This window comes from Pseudorasbora parva, chromosome 11 (assembly GCF_024679245.1).
Source record: "Pseudorasbora parva isolate DD20220531a chromosome 11, ASM2467924v1, whole genome shotgun sequence".
In the NCBI taxonomy this organism is placed as follows: domain Eukaryota; kingdom Metazoa; phylum Chordata; class Actinopteri; order Cypriniformes; family Gobionidae; genus Pseudorasbora; species Pseudorasbora parva.
In genome coordinates this window covers 1,806,847-1,829,346 of record NC_090182.1, presented here as the reverse complement: position 1 = coordinate 1,829,346, position 22,500 = coordinate 1,806,847, and the positions used below count along the sequence as shown (strand labels likewise).

General features: G+C 40.5%; 1 protein-coding gene across 2 annotated transcripts in view; it reads right to left on the bottom strand.

Moving 5' to 3' along the window:
• The window catches only part of flt4 (fms related receptor tyrosine kinase 4), a 106,615-nt gene that overhangs the window by 53,023 nt on the left and 31,092 nt on the right, over window positions 1-22,500 (bottom strand). The window contains exons 3-10 of one of the 2 annotated variants that reach the window (XM_067456782.1): window positions 20,422-20,696; window positions 12,215-12,342; window positions 9,575-9,749; window positions 6,006-6,148; window positions 4,188-4,356; window positions 3,860-3,977; window positions 3,473-3,648; window positions 1,154-1,319 (exon numbers count right to left, since the gene is read on the bottom strand). In XM_067456782.1, coding sequence (XP_067312883.1) covers window positions 1,154-1,319; window positions 3,473-3,648; window positions 3,860-3,977; window positions 4,188-4,356; window positions 6,006-6,148; window positions 9,575-9,749; window positions 12,215-12,342; window positions 20,422-20,696 — 1,350 coding nt within the window. Of the gene's footprint in view, window positions 1-1,153; window positions 1,320-3,472; window positions 3,649-3,859; window positions 3,978-4,187; window positions 4,360-6,005; window positions 6,149-9,574; window positions 9,750-12,214; window positions 12,343-20,421; window positions 20,697-22,500 lie in introns of both variants that reach the window. The other variant, XM_067456781.1, reaches the window with a different exon arrangement.

The following is a 22,500-nucleotide window of genomic DNA, read 5'->3' as shown; positions in this document are numbered from 1 at the left end:
GAACTGGGACACAGCAGTGGTTTGAGTGTGATCCGGGTCTGTAGGATCTCTCTCAGGGCCAGAGGATGCTTGAATGCCGCCTGTCTTCATGTTTCCTGTTGTTTAGACGGCAGGCCTTTGCCCTTCACACTGTGCTCTCTCCGAGCAAAATGCTATAAATAACCATAAGGCCCTCCAAACCCCTCCACCTTATCTCCAGTCAACACGGAAGAGAAGCTGCCACCGTGCCGCTCGCTCAGCCTTCACCGCAGAGAAAATAAACAGCGCTTCTGAAAACACGGGAAAGAGCGTCTGAGAGCAGTAAGAGCGCGCGGGCGCGACGCCAAAAGGGACAAAGACTGTCCACTCTGAACTCAATGTGAACCGCGATATTCAGCTGTGACAGCTTCGCCAGATCCACGAATACTCCAACTGATCTCGCTCCTGCAGTACCAGTTTTGGCCACAATCTCACATACACTTCCTTTAATGTTAAACTTGGTGATTAAGAAAGGTGATTTAAGCCGTTTTGAGCGTGGCATGGTTGTTGGTGCCAGACGGGCCGGTCTGAGTATTTCACAATCTGCTCAGTTACTGGGATTTACACACACAACCATTTCTAGGGTTTACAAAGAATGGTGTGAAAAGGGAAGAGCATCCAGTATGCAGCAGTCCTGTGGGAGAAAATGCCTTGTTGATGCTCGAGGTCAGAGGAGAATGGGCCGACTTGAACCATGGTTGTTGGTGCCAGAAGAAAAGTATGCCTTGGGACTTTATTCTAAATGTTTGCTTTCTGTCTAATGGAGCACAGTCACCTGCTATAAAGGCAAAATACTCCGACTCGAGAGGTTTGGAGTAGCTCTTAACCTCTGCCGGATGCATGCATGTGTGTGAAGTGCAGTTGTATGAGATGCAGGTGTGTGAGGTGCAGGTGTGTGAGGTGCAGGTGTGTGAGGGGCAGGTGTGTGAGGTGCAGGTGTGTGAGGTGCAGGTGTGTGAGGTACAGGTGTGTGAGGGGCAGGTGTGTGAGGGGCAGGTGTGTGAGGTGCAGGTGTGTGAGGTACAGGTGTGTGAGGTGGAGGTGTGTGAGGTGCAGGTGTTTGAGGTGGAGGTGTGTGAGGTGCAGGTGTGTGAGGGGCAGGTGTGTGAGGTGGAGGCGTGTGAGTGTGTCTTACGGGGCCCGGCGGGTGCTGTTGAGGCTGCAGGGGCTCCAGGGCCTCCAGTGCCAGCGGATGGAGGCCGGAGGTGAGCCGGTGGCGGTGCAGGTCAGGGTCTGCCGACTGCCCTTCCGGAACGGGTTTGTGGGAGTCGCTGCTTCCTTCTCATGGATCTGAGGAGGAACTGCACATCCAAACCAAATCAGACAAATATCGCCAACACCATGTGTTAACATTAATTAACTACAAAGAACGATTCCAAAAAAGTCACTGTACAAATTTTGAATAAAAAAGGAATGCAATAATTAACAAATCTCATAAACTTATATTTTATTCACAATAGAACATAGATAACACACCAAATGTTGAAAGTGAGACATTTTAAAATGTCATGCCAAATATCGGCTCATTTTGGATTTCATGAGAGCTACACATTCCAAAATAGTTGGAAAAGGTATCAATAAGAGGCTGGAAAAGTTAAATGTATATATAAGGAACAGCTGCAGGACCAATTTGCAACTTATTAGGTCAATTGTCAACATGATTGGGTATAAAAGAGCCTCTCAGAGTGGCAGTGTCTCTCAGAAGTCAAGATGGGCAGAGGATCACCAATTCCCCCAATGCTGCGGCGGACAATAGTGGAGCAATATCAGAAAAGAGTTTCTCAGAGAAAGAGTTTGAAGTTATCATCATCTACAGAGCATAATATCATTCAAAGATTCAGAGAATCTGGAACAATCTCTGTGCGTAAGGGTCAAGGGTCAAAACCAAACTGGATGGCCGTGATCTTCAGCCCTTAGACGGCACTGCATCACATACAGGAATGATACTGTAATGGACATCACAACATGGGCTCAGGAATACTTCCAGAAAACATTGGAGAACACAATCCACCGCGCCATTCGCCGTCGCCGGCTAAAACTCTACAGGTCTGAAAATAAGCCATATCTAAACATGATCCAAAAGGTGTTTTCTCTGGACCCAGACGAATCAAAATGTGAAGTTCTTTTTGGAAAACTGGGACGCCATGTCATCTGGACTAAAGAGGACAAGGACAACCCAAGTTGTTCTCAGCGCTCAGTCCAGAAGCTGATCTCTGATGGTCTGGGGTTCATGAGTGTGTGTGGCATGGGCAGCTTACACATCTGGAAAGGCCATCAATGCTGAAAGGTGTATCCAAGTTCTAGAGCAACATCTGCTCCATCCAGACGGCGTCTCTTTCAGGGAAGACCTTGCATCTTCCAACATGACAATGCCAGAGCACACACTGCATCAATTACAACATCATGGCTGCGTAGAAGAGGGATCCGGCACTGAAATGGCCAGCCTGCAGTCCAGATCTTTCACCCATTAGAAAACATTTTGCGCATCATAAAGAGGAAGATGCGACAAAGAAGACCTAAGACAGCTGAGCAACTAGAAGCCTGTATTAGACAAGAATAGGACTGTCTCCAACTTGTCTCCTCAGTCCCGAGACGTTTGCAGACTGATATAAAAAGAAGAGGGGATGCCACACAGGGGTAAACATGGCCATGTCCCAACTTTTTTGAGATGTGTATATGCCTTGAAATTTAAAAATCTACTTATTTTTCCCTTAAAATTATAAACGTTCTCAGTTTAAACATTTGATATGTCATCTGTGTTGTATTCTGAATACAATATAGAAATTTGAAACTTCCACATCATTGCATCCTGTTTTTATTCACAATTTGTACAGTGTCCCAACTTTTTTTTAATCGGGTTTGTAATATGAGCCTATCAGTGTTGGGTAAGTTACTCTAAAAAAGTAATACTTACTAGTTACATCTTCAATAGTGTAATTAGATTACTGTACATATGACTCTCTCCTAAAAGTACTTCATTACTCATTACTAATTACTTTCTAAATCCCATAATCAACCTCGACCAGTTAATGATTCAAGGTTAGACATGAAACGGCTCTTTTAATAGATAAAAAAAGTGGCCACAATTTTGACACATCTTGATATCATGGGGAAAAACTGCCATATAGATATGTTTAACATTATCTCATCATTTGTCCGCAGGAATATTAGGCTGCTGTCACTTTAAAGGGGTCATGAATTGAGAAATCAACTTGAGCTTTTGATATATAAAAGGTCATGGTAATATAAGAATATCCTGTAAGTTTCTGAGCTGAAAACTTCCTTGTTAGTCCAATAAAAGCTTTTATTAACAGCTGGATCTGCGAATGTGACGTCAGAAACGCCGCAGAAGAACGCCTGATTCTGTAGCTCCGCCCACCGATTCGACATGACATGTCACAGCTAAATAATAACACAGGCCTACATGGCAACCGATGCACACTGTGGGCTTTACCGTTGACAATGAGTGTGAAGTTGAGTCTTTTCTCCAGGCCAGCCGGCGTGTTTCTCAGGGTCAGTGTGTATTCTCCAGCGTCCTGCTTACACACATCTCTGATCTCCAGAGCCTGATGCTGCGCCTTAAACCTGCTGAACTCCGGCCGTCTGCTGACCAGCTGGCCGCTCTTATGCCTGCACACACACACACACACACACACACACACATTATACATACATATTCCTGACATTAAACTGTCCTGGTTATGTGTAGATTCTTTCTCATGTTGTGTGTGTGTGTGTGTGTGTGTGTGTGTGTGTGTGTGTGTGTGTGTGTGTGTGTGTGTGTGTGTGTGTGTGCGTGTGTGTGTGTGTGTGTGTGTGTGTGTGTTCTCTGAGCACTCACCACTGAGCCTCAGGTATGGGGAAGGCCGTCCCCTTCACAGACAGACGCACTGACCTCTGTCCCTCTGTGGCCTCGACGAGCGAGCCGTTGCTGAGCTCCACGCTGATGAACGGCTTCTCTGTGGGAGAGCACATCTAAATATCCTTTTCATTTTTTCATTTACTTCTAAACTATAAATTTCTGCTTTTGTGGGGGATATGTGGTACCATACTTTTTTTTAATTTACCATAAAATTGCTCAACTACACTATTAGCTTGCATATCAATATTGCATGCGTGCGTGCGTGTGTGTGTGTGTGTGTGTGTGTGTGTGTGTGTGTGTGACCCACCGTGAACGATGACCACAGTGGTCCTCTGCCGCTTCATCTCTACAGTGCTGGCGGAGCAGGTGTAGTAGCCGCTGTCCTCCACACGGAGGCTCTGGATGCTGAGGACACTGGAGGCTTCCACGGCCTCCGACAGGATGCTCCGCACCGGCTGCACACTGACCCGACGCTTCTCCTGCCACAACACATCACAGCAACTCACTAGAAAACTCACTACTGATTAATTACTCAAAAGGAACTGTATGTAAGAAATGTATTTCAATGAAATTATAAAATGGCCCTGACATGTCACTAGACATTAAGAAATCATGTTAATTTCTAACACTTACACTCACCTAAAGGATTATTAGGAACACCTGTTCAATTTCTCATTAATGCTATTATCTAATCAGCCAATCACATGGCAGTTCTTCAGTGCATTTAGGGGTGTGGTCCTGGTCAAGACAATCTCCTGAACTCCAAATTTTGAGCGTGGCATGGTTGTTGGTGCCAGACGGGCCGGTCTGAGTATTTCACAATCTGCTCAGTTACTGGGATTTTCACACACAACCATTTCTAGGGTTTACAAAGAATGGTGTGAAAAGGGAAGAGCATCCAGTATGCAGCAGTCCTGTGGGAGAAAATGCCTTGTTGATGCTCGAGGTCAGAGGAGAATGGGCCGACTGATTCAAGCTGATAGAAGAGCAACTTTGACTGAAATAACCACTCGTTACAACCGAGGTATGCAGCAAAGCATTGGTGAAGCCACAACACACACAACCTTGAGGCGGATGGGCTACAACAGCAGAAGACCCCACCGGGTACCACTCATCTCCACTACAAACAGGAAAAAGAGGCGACAATTTGCACAAGCTCACCAAAATTGGACAGTTGAAGACTGGAGAAATGTTGCCTGGTCTGATGAGTCTCGATTTCTGTTGAGACATTCAGATGGTAGAGTCAGAATTTGGCGTAAACAGAATGAGAACATGGATCCATCATGCCTTGTTCCCACTGTGCAGGCTGGTGGTGGTGGTGTAATGGTGTGGGGGATGTTTTCTTGGCACACTTTAGGCCCTTAGTGCCAACTGGGCATCGTTTAAATGCCACGGCCTACCTGAGCATTGTTTCTGACCATGTCCATCCCTTTATGACCACCATGTCCCCATCCTCTGATGGCTACTTCCAGCAGGATAATGCACCATGTCAAAAAGCTCCAATCATTTTAAATTGGTTTCTTGAACATGACGATGAGTTGACTGAACTAAAATGGCCGCCACAGTCCCCAGATCTCAATCTCGAGTCAGGGGGATGGAGATACAACATTGAAGTACAAATTTTGGCCACAATCTTACATACACTTCCTTTTCCTTTAAATAATAATAATTTTCCTATTATTAAATTAAATAAGCCTTCATTCTTATACCAAGCATGTGATGTTATTTACAGCATACAATCATGTTATTGAGCATGTGAGCAGTGTTCCCGGGTGCCCAGGATCACAAATCTCGCTGCTCCACCGAATGCACGAGTTTATCACTGAGGTGGCTTTACATTTATTTTTACAGACTTCCACATGAGAAACAATTACCGTACGAATAGGGCTTCAGGCAACGTGTGATGTAAACATGAACTGAGATGCAGGAAATGACCTTAAGCTAGAAGTGAAATAAAGGACAGCAGAAATAATGAGCGGATAGATTTATGAGTGGTCACCGGGAGAATAATGAACATGCCGGTTTGAGCCACTGCACTTTAGTTCACAGGCCACTGCTTTAATCCATTCAACACAAATGAATAGATCAGGTGATTTATTGTGCATGGGACAGGTGTAGTGATTACCTTGAGTCCAGGATAGTCCCAGAGGATCTCCACGCCGGTGTTAAACTCGACCGTGGCGGTGCAGTTGAGCATCAGGTCTCCGCCCAGCATGAGCTCCACAGGAGAGTCCTCGGGGAACAGCTTCAGCTCGTAAAACCTCAGCCCTGTCAGAGACGCAAACATGGAGCTGTCAGCACTGTTCACACTCATGATCGGAGCCATGGACACGCAGTGTGTGTAACGCTGCTGCCGTTCTTCAACAATGTCACCAATGTCAAAATCTCAAGTATACTAGCTGGGTTAGATGGGTGTAATCCGGGCGTCCTATAGCCACCACGGTGTCATTATCATGTGCAGACTGATCTCATGAAATGGCGTCTGTATGACACGCCAATTCGTATGCCATTTTGGTGTGCTATCAAGACGCATAATCGCTTTTTAGCGTGTTTATCAACGCTGTTTCATTCTATCCCCCTACACAGCCCCTAAACCTACCCATCACACACACACACACACACACACACACACACACACACACACATACACACACACACTGGCTAAACTAAACCTACCCATCACAGGAAACATTCTGCATTTTTACTTTCTCATAAAAACTCCTCCTGTGTGATTTATAGGCATTTTGAAAAGTGGGGCCATGGGTAATGTCCTCATATTTCACCCTCTCCTGTAATACCTGTGTCATACCCATGGCATTATACACATTTGAGTCCTGATATGTCACAAAAACATGCCCACACACACACACATAAAGTGTTATTTTGTGTTTTTCAGTAAAATGTGTTCACCTAACATAATAAACTTTTATAAATATTACATAACATTATTACGTAAACTGCACATATAAATATTATGTGACGGTGATAAATTCAAATGGTTTGTATTTACTCAAAGACATTTTGTCAGCTTTACTTAAATATCTTTTGTTCATATAACTAAATTGTTATTTGTAAAAATTTCTCAACACAGTTGCGTGCAATCATAATTAAATTCAACAAGTCATTTTTTCCAGTGTACTAAGATATGTGCATTTTATGTAAGTATCAGTGTGGCAAGGGGGGCGTGGTTTAGCGAGGTCTGCAGCGGGAGAGAGAGCCGCGGGACGAGCGGTAAGTGAGTGGGTTGGACGCAGATTAATAACACCTGTATCTTGTTCCAGTAATGGGCGTGGAGAGGGTATAAAACGCCAGTGGAACCGGAAGCCTGGGAGAGAGAGAGCAGGACTGTTGACGCGATCCCCAGAGACTGAGTTACCCCGGAAGCCGGAAGTGCCGACCCGGAAGTGATCGTTGTGTTGAGAGAAACCACACTATTGAGTGTGTTGAAAAGTGTTTGAGTATTCTAAATAAAGAAAAGCGTCAACAGTCCAGCCAACCCCCGTGTCCTCTTCCATCCACACCCACGAACACGTTACAATCTGCTATTCTGTTGTAAAGATCACATTTAATTATACACTGCAAGCTCTTCATCTAACTTTCTGTCCAGCATATGCACCAAATTGCATGAGTTTGAGCCTCTGAATGAAATTGAGCTGTTTTTCCTCCGCCACTATAATGAAAATGCAGTCCTTTGTACAGTATGTGTGTGTTCAGCGCAATCAGTAATAACCTCATTAATCTAAATAAACCTAAGTGTGGCTTTGTGAGTTGTTGGTCATTTGATCAGAACAAAACAGAGCAAGTGAAGCAAACAACACCATTAGGTAAAGTTATTAGACATGCTAATGCCGTGTTTATTCAGGAGGTGTAGACGTGACCCCACAGCATCACGAAAGTCAAGCAAAGTTTTCATATTACCCTCGAGTGTAAAGAGGCTATTGATCTTGGCGGATGTTTCGTATAAGAATGACCTCATTTAGCAGGGCGATGATAAAGCATTTCTGAGACGTCCCTCAGCAGGATGGGAGAAAATGGAGTCAAATCTGATGGGAGTGAGTAAAAATACCGCCTTGTTTTCAGTATGATATAATGTGAAGTGATAGATAACTCTACCTAATCAATCGTCAAGTTAAACTTCAATCAAGTCTGCAAGTTACACCATAATCTATATGGCGCACAACCCAGGAAAACATGTTCAACATCAACAAGCTGTGTTAGTTCTGGAACAGCATTTCTATTAACCAATCACAGCAGTGGTTGATAATGCGGTTTCCACCCAAAACTACGAAATGTGATCGTTCACATGACTGATGTGTGATGTCGTTTTGGACACGAGGATCAGCCAAATGTTTTAAAGGTAAAATATAAATGATCCTTCTCTGCAATAACACTTATGAAACGGCATTTGCAACACATTTTAATCCACGTATTTCCAAGTAAAACAGCATCCATTGCATCTTGACATCTCCCAGTGGTAATGCCTTGTTCCTACATAATTGTTATAACTATTATTAAAAGGATATTAACCATTAAATTAGATTTTAGAAAGGCTGCATTACCTACAACAGCGTAACCCTGGAAAGCCTATGAAAAAAAGGTTGGCGTACAGTATGTGTTTTTTGTTAAAGGCGATTTAACTTTAGTGAGTGTGTAGTGTCACTGAGCTTAATCAACATCTGCAAAGTTTCGCCGCTCAGAGTTCAGAGCAAAGCGAGTTATTTTCTTCTACAGAAATCTCTCTTTAAGGACTACAACACACGGCTGATAGGAACTACAACGAGTTAGTGACATCACTACCCTAACATTTGCATAACCCCGCCCCCGGGAACATGTTGAGTTGTTGTGGTCAAGCACATTTGGGAGTCGCTCGAGCTGTCGTCCGTCTTTCACATTTATTGATACAGTACGAACACAAACGCAATCGCACGTCATAAAGCAAGACGACATCAGTTATAACCGTAATTAAACTAAACTATCCTTGTTAGCCCTCTGGCTCATCTCATCAGTTCCCACACCAGCGGTTTAGAGATTATCATGACAGAATATGCTAATCAATGACTGAAGATCGTTAACTCATAAACTCATCCTCTATCCCTTCAGAAACGTCCTCTCTCATTCTACATGTCGTCTCTTCTTCTGGAGTCTCTCCATCATTGTCCAACTCCAGTATGATCATAAAAGACTGAACCGTTTCTGATATTATCAGTGTGTGTGTGTGTGTGTGTGTGTGTGTGTGTGTGTGTGTGTGTGTGTGTGTGTGTGTGTGCCTGAGGTAATTGGAGAGCTCTTGAAGCCCTTCCTCTTCCTGATAGGGGGCGGGGAGCAGCAGCTCATTTGCATTTAAAGGGACACACACAAAAACACTCACCCTCAGAAAGTGACTATTTTAACACGTTATAAAACATGATCTGTGGGGTATTTTGAGCTGAAGCTTCACACACACATTCTGGAAACATCAGAGACTTATTTTTCATCTTGTAAAAAGGAGCATTATAGGACCCCTGATATATATACGGAAGAAAAAGTAAGATGAAAAGCTTGTAATGCAAATCAATGAGATCTTTATAACAGTTCAGCAGATACTTACATAAAATGTAGTCTATATCTGCCAGTAATGTCTTAATAATAGGTATTTAAATGCTTAGATTTATGATCAAATCACAGATATTCAAATGAGTATTGAACAGGTCTTACCTGTGGGATGCACAAAGTACACAGCAGAAGTATGCTCGGTGTTGCCGACTGAGGTGGAGCAGAGGAAGCCGAAAAAGATGGAAGTGGGATCATAGAAGTGCCTGGGAACCGACCAGCCCCTTTTATTATTCCAGGTGATCTCACTGCTTTCCAGAAGCAATGGAGGCTGCTCTACCTGTACCAATGACAAACATTCACATTAAACATCATCAGTTTGAGGATTAAACTCATTCAGACTCATCTAATGCCAGACACATATTCAGACAGATGACTGAGACTCAGTCCAAGCAGCTTTTAAACATCCAAAAATAATAATTGTGTCTTTGAAAATCAATTTGCACGATAATTTGAAAAAAATGCATTTCATCAGTGAAATTTAGGAAAAAATTAATGGAAAAAACAGGCCCAATGTAGACTGGGTAAACCCAGCCTGATCTGCCAGCGATTTGATTTCGCTCTGCAGCTCAGTGAACCTGTACGTTCATTTATCCTGCTTCTGTTACACTTTTGCTGGGACCAATCACAGACTGGCTTATCTACCTGGCGCGCTATTGGCGGGTTTAACACGATGATGGATAGAGAAGCGATGGGTCGTTGGTCTGATTGGTTGAAGGACTATCCAATTGCATTCAGAGTCATTTGAGCTATGCCCATTGATCACATAGACATAATATACGTAGACGCCCCATGATGTGCTGGAGCGTGATCCAGCGTCGCCGCCATATTGGTTGGGTCTCTCCACTCAACGCTAGCATTCAGAGTCTATGGAGAGCGAGCAATTATGCCTGTATTTTATGCAGCTTACGGTTCTATTCAATTGCGTTCAGAGTCATTTGAACTATGCCCGTTGATCACGCCTCTTGTGCTCTGATTGGTTGAAGGACTATCCAATTGCGTTCAGAGTCATTTGAACTATGCCCGTTGATCACGCCTCTTGTGCTCTGATTGGTTGAAGGACTATCCAATTGCGTTCAGAGTCATTTGAACTATGCCTGTTGATCACACCTCTTGTGCTCTGATTGGTTGAAGGACTATCCAATTGCGTTCAGAGTCATTTGAACTATGCCTGTTGATCACACCTCTTGTGCTTTAGAAAATACAGAGCAGACTCCTCAGACCAATGTTCAGTCTTAAAAGAGTGAGCTTGGACTGGTGATAGCCAGACAAAGACCAATGGACATTGTCTATAGTGTAAATATACTGAAGTTACGTTCAAATCAGGCAGCTTTCTGTTGGTCAGAGAAGCACAATTCAGTGCACGAGCAATATCTGCGAAGGGAACTTTCCACACACACACACACAGATTCATACTGACATTTTGCCAGTGGATTTTCACAGTAAATGTGCACTTTATTCCACTCTCTACAAACTGAGTCTGTTCGAGTCAGATCCGAGTTCTGCTTCTCATTTACTTTAAATTAATAATTCTGTCATCGTCCCTCATGTTACTCAAAATTCCCCATGGAACAAAATGTCAAAGCTGCTCCTTTCCATAAAATAAAATGTCATAGTTATCACTGGCTGTCAAGTTCTGCTGCAATTCTGATTAAAAAATATTATGTCAATATTTGAACCCAGGTCCCTTTTATGCTAAATAAATACTGTACCACTAGACCAGGGTTATTCAAATCAAGAGACCATAAATACATTTGACCTGCAGGACGTCTATGTTGTTGAAAAATTCTGGATTATTAAAGTTACTGAAAGTTACACGTATGCTGTTTATACCGTAAACAATCCTAGGTTCAATCTCTGAAAAAACACACAAACAAACGAGTCCCCTCGTTCAACCAGAGCGGGACAGTATCTCAGCTCATTCACTCGAGTCCTGTACTGAAGTTCACTGTTTGAGTCTCTGTGCTTTACTGGAGTATTATTTTTTCTGTAATCTTCTGACTTTAACTTCACTCCATCTGAAAGACAAATATCGTCCTCTTTACTCCACTACATTTCTATCAAGGTCCTCGAAGTGGAAAGTCGTTTCTGTCGCAGCTTTGAAAGTCAGTGATGATTTTTTTCTTCTTTAAAAGGTGTTTGGGTTTTTGCAGAAAGCCTTTCAGGAATCACTCTTGTAGAGTCTCGTGAAGTTCAATGATTTCACAGCATTTATTAAACACTGATTTATAGTTTAGAGCAAAATGGAAGAAGACGGATGTCCAAATGCTCATTTAGTGGAGGATTCACATAAACAAAGTTGATTCTGTCTTCAGTGAAGGTGAACAGTGTGAGAATATCAGATGTGTATCAGTGTATTGGATCCGTGCATTCGGCCTTAAAGTGACAGCAGCTTTATAAAGAGCTTTGTAACTTTAGTATTTAAATGAGTTTAAGTTAGTCGTCTGCTAGTGTGTCAGATGGAGCGTCACTGACTGGCTTAAACCATGATGGCATAATGTGCATTTATACAACTATAATACAATAATGCGGCGACATAAAGAAGGACATTTGATACTTAAGTACTTCTGAAAACAAATACTTCTGTACTTTTACTCCAGTAAAAATCTGTTTTTACAACTTTCACTTGTAACAGAGTAATATTTGACCAGCAGTACTTTAACTTTTACTCAAGTAATGAAGTTGTGTATTTGTCCACCTCTGTGTTCAAGCGAGCTGCTGTTGGAAGTGTGTTGGAGGACCTACCAAAAAGAGAGAGACTTTCAGGTCAGGATCTGAAACCAGACATGGCACTTCAATGTGTTTATCAGAGTCCGTTATGAAGATGGTCTCCAGTTCACTCCCATTTCTCTTGATGAATGGATTTTGTGGGTCTGTGTGTTTGAGAGAAGAAAAAACGTGGCATTAGTTCAGTTGTCTATCATTTTCACATTGTTACCTCAACTCAAGCCCAACAACATTTCATGGCATGTTTTAAGGTCAGAAACATACACACACAAGTATGCAAATGCAAGCACATATGGTGCATTTTATTTGTACTTGGAAATTCGTAGTTCCCAGTTGGAACCGCCTCAGGTTGTCAAGTTCCAACACAGAAACTCGGAGGAACCGCAGCAACCATGACTTCAGAATCCAAAATGGCTGTTCAGTTCATCAACAGTAAGTGAAACTGCAGTAATATATCATTTATTAGCACTTCTGTTTGTCTGTGTCTCAATAGTCTCAGGCTCAGACATCATGACCATTTGCTGAGTGTTTAATGCGGGCGAGGCAAACTCCGGTCCTGATTAAACTCACCTGCCTGTAACTTCCTGCCCTGCGTCCCAATACACACACTATCCATACTAAATAGCATTCGAAAATAGAATTAGTATGTCCCAAATTGTAGTATGCTGAAAAGAGTATGCCAAAGATACCCGGATGGTTTACAATTTCCGGCCTGAATCTGAAGTACAGATCGACACGGCTGATATTATCCACACACCTTTTAAAACAAAGTTACGCCACTGCCTGTTTATTACTGCTTTGATATGAATCGCTATTTAAATAAAGGTGACTTGACAGTACATACATTTTTCAAAAATGATTTTCTGATGCTGTTGATAAAGCTTAAGTCTTTAACCCAAAACAAGTCCAGACTTCACATTCCACCTCCTTTGCCTAAATATACACCGCTGTAAGCCAGATTTAGTCGGTGGATCATCCCGAATATCTCTAAGAGGGGAGATTTTAATGACACAGCTCTATCACTGTGTCCCTAAACCACTTCATTCCAGGCGTTTGTCCTGGTCAGAATCCACATGGACTTTCTCTGGGCTATTTGGAGAGGTTGTAGAGCCATCTCCATTCATTGCATTGTTTGGTGTGGCCCATGAAAATACTAGTTTCACTAAAGGTGGAATTAAAATATTGGCCTTCTGTTCTCTTTTGGCTAGAAGACATATGAATTAAATGGAAAGACCCTTTCTCACTCATTTAGTCAACGGATAAGGGAAGTTATGTACCATCTAAAGCAGGAGAAAATTAGGTATACAGGCAGAAAGTCTACTGGGGCCTTTTATAATATCTGGCAGCCTTTTTTAAATTTTGTGGAGGAAATGAAAGCAGATAATATGACATTATAAAAGAAAAAAAGGGGGAAGGGGTATTGCTCATACTTACCTCATGTTGCTTATTTATTATCACTATGTCTTAATGGACGTCTGATCACACTCTAAATAATGCTGAGTTAAAAACAACCCAAGTTGGGTTGAAAATGGACAAACCCAGAAATTGGGTTGTTTGAACCCAGTGAATGGACCCATTCAAACAACCCAATTTCTGGGTTTGTCCATTTTCAACCCAACTTGAGTTGTGTGTGCATATATAGTGCATATAAAGTATCTTTATATTTATGTCTGGTGTTTGGGGGACGGGGAGTTATGTTTTGTATATCTTTGTTCTTTCTGTATAATTTGAAAACAATAAAAAAAAACTTCCAATCCACAGCCGCTGAAGCAAACCTCCCCTACACTCTAAAAAATGCTGGGTTAAAATCAACCCAAGTTGTGTTGAAAAGGGACTAAACCAGCAATTGGGTTGTTTTAACCCAACGGTTGAGTTGTTTTAACCCCACTATTGGGTTGTTTTAGCAGCGGTTGGGTTAAATGTTGCTTAAGACAACCCAATTGCTGTGTTAAAAAAACAATTGCGCCTGCTGAAGCAAATCTCCCCTACACTCTAAAAAATGCTGGGTTAAAAACAACCCAAGTTGGGTTGAAAATGGACAAAACCAGCAATTGGGTTGTTTTAACCCCACTATTGGGTTGTTTTAGCAGCAGTTGGGTTAAATGTTGCTTAAGACAACCCAATTGCTGGGTTAAAACAACCCAATCGCGGCCACTGAAGCAAATCTCCCCTACACTCTAAAAAATGCTGGGTTAAAAAAAAACAAGTTGGGTTGAAAATGGACAAAACCAGCAATTGGGTTGTTTTAACCCAACGGTTGAGTTGTTTTAACCCCACTATTGGGTTGTTTTAGCAGCGGTTGGGTTAAATGTTGCTTAAGACAACCCAATCACTGGGTTAAAACAACCCAATCACTGGGTTAGAACAACCCAATCGCTGGGTCAGTCCATTTTCAACCCAACTTGTTTTTAGTCCAGCATTTTCTCGAGTGTAGTGTTCACGTCCAGCCTTTATCTGACCGTCACCTGGCGATTCCTGCTTCTCCTAAAGCCGCTGTTATTCTAACAAGTCTGATTTTCCTCACGTAGCAATCACTCCAAGCTGTCGGAGTCCAAACATAACCCTCCGTATCTCGCGGTTTATGCTTCTGCCCGCGGTGGTCTGCATACACGGGGGATAATAGGAAAAATACACAGTTATGGAGCTTCACAATAAATCATCTTCAGGAGGCGAATAGCTTTTGGGGAGGCGCTGGAGGGCACGACATGAAGCCCACGTGTGGATGGAGAGGCGGCGGGATAAATGAAGCCACATGCAGCCGATGCCATTCTGCTCTGCGCTCGCTGCTAATTTACAGCTGTGATTTCAGCTGGCTCTGATCAGCCCCCTGGTAAGATCTGTGGAAACGGGTTGGCCATTTTGTCAGCAGAAATTAACCGGCGTTTCACACCAGTGAGCGAGCCAGCGGGTGTCAAGAGATGAGAGTAACACAACCAAAGCTGTCCGATGTCACACACTCTTTGATCAACAATACGTTACAAACACAGAGCTGGATTGTGTTGTGAAAATAACCCCCCCCCCCCCCCCCCCCACACACACACACACACACACACTGCAAAAAATGCTTTTCATACTTAGCATTTTTGGTCGAAATATCTAAAAATTCTTACATTAAGAAACACTTACTAGACAAATAAAAATGATTATCTGGTTTTGTGAAAAATAACTCTAAATGAAGAGAGTTTTTGCTTAAAATAAGATCAATAATCTGCCAATGGGGTGAGAAAAATAATCTTGTTTTCTGTTTGAATTAAGATTATTGTTCTCACCCCATTGGCAGATTATTTATCTTATTTTAAGCAAAAACTCTCTTCATTTTGAGTTATTTTCCCCAAAACAAGACAATTACTTTTCCTTGTCTAGTAAATGTTTCTCAATGTAAGAATTTTTAGATGTTTGGACTAGAAACAAGACAAAATGACTGAGTAAGACAAGCATTTTTTGCAGTGTGTGAGTTGTTAAAGTCTTTCATTACTTACTCACACAACTATGTTACGACTGTGTTTGACCAACTAGCAGTTAAACAGGAGGAAACCAGTCGGATTGATTAATATATGCAACTTACTTTTCAAAGTTAGTCTTGTATATTAATGCCACCGGCTCCTGAAGAAGAACTGAACTGAATCCGTTCATAATCTTTATGTTAAATAGTTCCTCAAAACGCTTTCGAGTTAAAACAACCTAGACATTAAAAAAGCACAGCTAAAGGCACAATATGTAAGATTTCTGGATTAAAATATCCAAAACCACCTAGAACAGTATTTTTTTAAAGGTGCAGTGTGTAAGTTTTAGTGGCGAAGTTGCGAATTGCCTCAACCCCTTGTCGAAGCACTTAATTATTAAACTAAAGGCACAATATGAAAGATTTCTGGATTAAAATATGCAAAACCCACTAGAACCATATTTATTTAAAGGTGCAGTGTGTAAGTTTTAGCGGCATCTAGTGGTGAGGTTGCAAATTGCCTCAACCCCCTGTCAAACACTTAATTATTAAATTAAAGGGACAATATGTAAGTTTTTAGGATATAATATCCAAGACCACTAGAACAGTGTTATATATTTTGTTGACTTGTGTACATTATCCCAAATGTTTCCGAGAATGTTTAAATCCAGAGAAATAAGGGATTTTAACCCGGACATGATATCAGCTTCAAATTTGGAACCCATGATGGTTAGAGATATGGCTTTGATTTTAGAATAATTTTATTATATAAAAAATATTTTTAATTTACAGTAAATTTAAAATTTAAACATCTTTTGAATTGCTTTTCGCTTCAGCAATAATCTGCCGAGTGTCTTCTTTAAAACAAGACTAAAGGGGTAGGTTTAGGAAGGACTTTAATCTCCTAATAAGGTGGCATCCATTTAATTTCAGGGTTCTACCCTGGCAGCTCTGTCTGTTTTGTCTTTGTTTAATGTTTCTATGTTTGTGTTGTGTCTTAGTGCATGGATCTGTCTCTCTCTGTGTTTGTCATGTGTTCCTCTTGTCCTGCCTCCTTGTTTGCCGTTACCACGCCCCCTTGTTTAGTCTGGTCTAGTCCTCGTTTCACTAATTGTGCTCACCTGTTCCTCATGTGCTCTGGTCCCTTTATATTGTGCTACCTTCCCTCATGTCTTTGCTGGTTCGTTGTGTATGTTTGTGAGCGTTTGCTTGTGCGTACATGTCTCTAGCTCCTTGTCTAGCCTTTTCTAGTTTTAGTGTCTCCTGTTTTTCTAGCTTTGAATTTATTTTCAGTTTTTTCTTTGTTCCTGAGTTTTTGAGTCTAGTGTAGTTTCTGTCTTTATTCGCCTTATTCACCTGGCGGCCATTTTGGAAACTCTAACGCCGTTGTGGGGTACACAAACCCGGAAGTTGGACTCCAATACAGTACTAATCAATAGCAGCATTCTGTGTCACTCACTTTCAGCCTGCTGTGTGTAACAAAATCATGTAATGCATCACTGATAATATGTTTATGTATATAGTTTTCATTTGTTAATGTTTTTTAATTTTCCTCCTAATGTAATTTCTAATGTTCTGCCCTTTTCTGGTACGTTTTTCCATACTTACAATATACAAGCAGGCCATTTGTATTCCTCCATACCAATAAATGTACATAGTTACCATTTACAAACCTAGACCAGTATGCCTATCAATGTTTTTGAATGACTTATTTCTTTCTGATGTTCTGACCAGTTCTAAAGTTATGAAAGACATCATCCATGTGTAATACAATTGTACTTTATTCTTTAGATAAATGGACATTTTATTTTACATATATGAAGATCCAGTAGCTTATACATACACACATCTCCCACATGTAAATTAACTGTATCAACTATAATACTGATCTGCCCACGTTGACACTATATGATAGATTAAAATAAGCTGATAACATCACCGTTTTCTCCAGAATGACTACAGCCGAATCAAATTTTGTTGCAATTTTGTCCTGTTTACACCGTGAAGCTGCTTTGGAACAATCGGTATTGTAAAAGCGCTAAATAAAGCTGACTTGACATGTCCCAGGCTTGCTATTGCTCGAGTCTTTCGAGCTTCGTCTGTAGTAAAATGCAGAAATTACGACCAGGATCCCTTCTGATATTTTTTTAATCCACTCTCCATGTAATCCCTTATCCTCCGGAAAACGGTGAAAGGTTTGTCCTCTGTAGGGTTTTTTCCTGAGTGACGAAGTGCAGTGAAACAGAATGCTGCTATTGATTAGTACTGTATCGGAGTCCAGCTTCCGGGTTTGTGTACCCCACAACGGCGTTAGAGTTTTCAAAATGGCCGCCAGGTGAATAAGGCGAATTTTGCTCGTTTTCTCCAGGTTTTATTTTGGTATTTTTCTTCTAGCCTGATTGTTTAGTTTTCTTGGTTCTGATAGCTTACCTTTTTATTTTTCCTGTTTTCCACTTTTATTTTCTCAGTTCAGTCTTTTTATAGAGATTGGTTTTGTTTTATTTTTCTTCGTTTTCTAGCTCCAGTTATTATTTTAAGTTTTTGTTTAATTTAGTCATAGTTCTTAGTTTGTCTGTTTCTTGTTGTCTTGTCTAGAGTCTTGTCGTGTGTGTGTGTCCTGTGTTGTTTTCTGTCCAGTGTTTTTTCCCTGGCCGCTGTCTCCACTGCCTGTCAGCCAAGACTCCTGCTTCTGTGAGAACATCAAGCCTCAGGTTCCTGCCTGGATTGGTCCAACACCGCCCTGCCTGGTGTTGCCTTCCAAGCTGTCGTGAAGTTCATTGGCTGCCTGGACTGGTCTCAGTGGTCATCCTCCCCTGCCCGTCATCGTCGTGTCTTTCCCCAGCCCTGGTGTTTGGACTGTCACTCATCCACTACCCTCTTGTGTCTTGTTGATCTGTCTGATTAATAAACTGTCTTTGTTGTTCACTCTGCATCTGGGTCCTCCACTTCCTGATCCCTGACATTTAATGCATTTAACAAATAAAATAATGTACACTCTGTTATTATTGCATGTTGTTTAATGTACAGCAACACTGAGGTGCAAATAGTATCTGCCACTAAATATAAGTATAAATAGCATCTAACTACTATTTACACATTGCAAAGAAAATACTGCTATTTTCTGCATAGTGTAAACTATAACTATAGTGCAAATACTACAAAAAATGTGTGAAATGACACTGGGAAATTTATCTTTTTTTGTTGGTATTTAGATTAAACAGCAGGCCTGGAATTAAAAAGCCTTTCCCACATAAAAACACAAGTGAGAAAATCCTTTCACTGAAAAGGCCCATTTATATATTTGACGTCCAAATGTAATGTTTATGAGTAAATTAAGCTATCGTTAAACTCCCACCGACATTACTGAGGAGATAATGCGCTCAAACCTTCAAACTCAACATAAATACTCATCCTTATATATGATAAGGAGGACGCTGGAAGGGTATGTCGCCTGTAATGGGGATATCAGCAGATTTGGCATCGTGTAGCGTCTCTTTATTAACTCTCTTATCTTCAGTTTATTCAGTATAAAAGCTGGGCCGTCTCAGGGGCAAACCAAACATGTTCTTAGCGTGTCCGTGTATAATCTGCTCTGATCTTCTGATGTTTTGAAGGAGATGTTTATGATGTCTTTGTCTGTTCCCCAAAGAAAATAGAAACTTTAGACAAAGACGGACCGGCCAAGCATTCTTTGAAGCGAGTCGATATAAAAATGGGATTTTTTATTTGGTTTGCCTCAGGAAAATGCCACAAATTGCAAAAGGGACCAGACACTGATATTCAACTAACTCTATAAGGATGAAAAAAATGACTTCTTTTGAGGGAAATGTTTTCCTTTAGAAATAAGATCTATCCTTTCAAAGGTTAAGTATGTTTTTGCACAAACTGTCTAAAGAACGAGGAAGAATTGCAGTCCATTTGTCCAGAACTACAGACTCACTGTCAGGAAATTATAACATTTACACACCGTTCCTCACGGCTTCAGACTGGTATAATCAACAGATACTGTTCTCAGAGTAATGCATATAAAACAAGGCCGGAAATGAACAGGGGATTGGGGTAAAAATGCCACCAAAATGAATTAAAAAGCACCAATAAGGGGTTAAAAAGGCTGTTCACTGTAAAAAAATTACTTAAAAAATAAGTTACCTGATTGCCTTAAAATTAAAGTCATTAAAATTACAAATTTGAGTTAATACAATTAACATTTTTGAGAATCGACAATCTTTATTCAAATATTATTAACAGATTTTGTAAGCATATTGGGTAATTGTGTGTTTTATTTGTGATGACGCAGCCACATTGTGCTATTTTCATGATTTATCACATTTTTTATGTGGTTCAGATACAATAATATTTTGAGTGTCAATTTATTAAACCAATTTCCTTTATTGTATCAACTCAAATTTTTAATTTCAATAAACTCAAAAATGTTAAGGCAACCAGGTTACTTACTTTTTTAAGTTAAACCAGCAATATTTTTTACAGTATTGTTATGGATGTGGCAATGAATAAAAGATTTAGCTCTGCTCACGTTGCGTCAGATTTCTTTTAACACATTGTTTTTGCAGCGTTGAACATTTGAACCAATCAGATATGATTCTGTTGAGTTCATGAATGCAACGGCCAATCAGAGTTTATCAGTATGGGGTTTTTGTTGATGTGTTTGCACATTCTTCAAAGTATCTATATCTAAATATTAATCTGAGAATGTAATATTATAGACTTCTTTTTAATAGGACTATGATGAAAACGGGGATGAATAACCCTTTACAGCGCTCACCTCGCACAAAGACGAAGAGGCTGGCGGCCGTGGTCCCATCGATGACCGCTCTGATGTCCTGGTAGAAGCAGCGGTAATATCCCGAATCATTGGCCTGGGCTTTGGTCAGGATTAAGGCCTTACAGTAAGGTTTGCCAGCCTCCCCTTGACACTCCTTCACCCTGACCGCTCTGTGCTCCGCCGTTTCACTGGGCGAATGATGATCCTGCCGGTCAGTAATCTCGATTTTACTCAGAGATACTTCAGGCCAGCTCCAGTCCAGAACCCGCTGTCCCCTGGAGGAATAATCACAGTAAAGTCAGTGCTATTGTAAATGTTTCGCTTCAACATTGACCCTTTGCAAACACAACCCAAAATGTATACCCCAACTCATCTTCAAGACAAAACCGACTCGCTGATTAGATAAAGTTTGATTAAGGATCCTCTTCTAGGCCATTCCTTCAATGTAAATGTGATTATTTTCCGAAGTCTAAACCGGTGTTGGGGAAAGATACTATGCGTTACAATATTGCACTACTCATTAAAAAAAGTAACTAATTGCATTACTTAGTTACTTTTTATGGAAAGTACATTTCATTACTTTTGCGTTACTTTTTGTCACCTGAGCTGGGCTTGCATGTTTTTTAATAACAACATTTTTTTAAATAAAAGTTTTTGGTAGAACTAAGGGCTAGTGCTGTCAACGATTAATCGCACCCAAAATAAAATTGTAAGTTTACGTAATAAATGTGTGTGCACTGTGTATAATTTTTATATATATATATATATATTAACACACATACATGTATATTTTTTAAGAAATATTTGTATATATGCATACTGTATGTATGTATATATACAACATTTCATATTGTTAAATATTTACAAGCATGTGTGTATATATATACATAATAATTATACAAAGTACACACACATATTACGTAAACGCACATTTTTATTTTGGGTGCGATTAATCGCGATTAATCGTTTTACGGCACTACGGCCCTTTCTCAGCAAAAATTAAATAAATGAGCCTTAAGCCAAAAGAAATGCAAATTCACACCTGTACAGTAGAGGGCGCGGTAATAAAAACAACAAGGAAACAAATGTAATGTTCAACTGAAGTCTATTCGTATGGCTGAATTGGATAATCGATGGTCAGCAGCAAAGACATTGCCTAATTAAGTGAGATGAAATACATAAAGTACATTTGTGTATTTAACATATTTAATTAATTGCTGCAGATTTGCGTAATACTATGAGAATCTTATTCATTTTGAGGAATACTGAAGAGTTTGGGATACACGTCAGTCAATCCATTGGGAAACTAAGGAACTATCATTACTTATTAAAAATAACTCTTACATTTGAAAGTAATGCGTAACTTTACTAGTTACTTAAAAAGTAATCTGATTACATAACTCGCATTACTTGTAATGTGTTACTCCCAACAAAGTAATAGCAGACTTCTCTCAATATGAAATATTATGTAGATGGGAGTTATTTAAATTCTTAATCATATGTATGAGAATAATAATTTTAATGCTTGCCTTGTTTTCTCGCAAATATATTTTTTTGCACTTAAAACGCATACAGTGCCTGTCTTAAAACCAATGCTTGAGTCCCTTGGAACAGAAAGGTTTGTAGATGGGAAAGGAAAAGGCACTGACATTTAAACTGATGCGTTCCTCAATCAGATTATGAAATACAGTGATTTCTGAACGCCAGCCATGACTTTGCTTAATACTGCTCATCGATCACACTGAGCGGTGGCCCAAAAGGAATAATGTTTGTAACTGCTGAAAAACAATTTATTCTGGGAATTCTTGGCAAGAAACATCTGCAAATTTTAAAGGGATTAGAGCTAAATATGTTGGATCGCCTCCCTGTATGTTCATACCACATTTATTTCTAAACTTAACCATCCAATCAATTCCAAACGTAACATTCTCCTTGTTTTTGTAATGGCTCACAGGCTTATCCAATTATTCAATCAAAAACGACCAAATCCTGGTCTTGATTGTTTATTTAACGAGACATTTTATCCCATTCAGCACCAAAAAGAAATGTAACCTTGATGCATTAGGGTTGTTGATATCT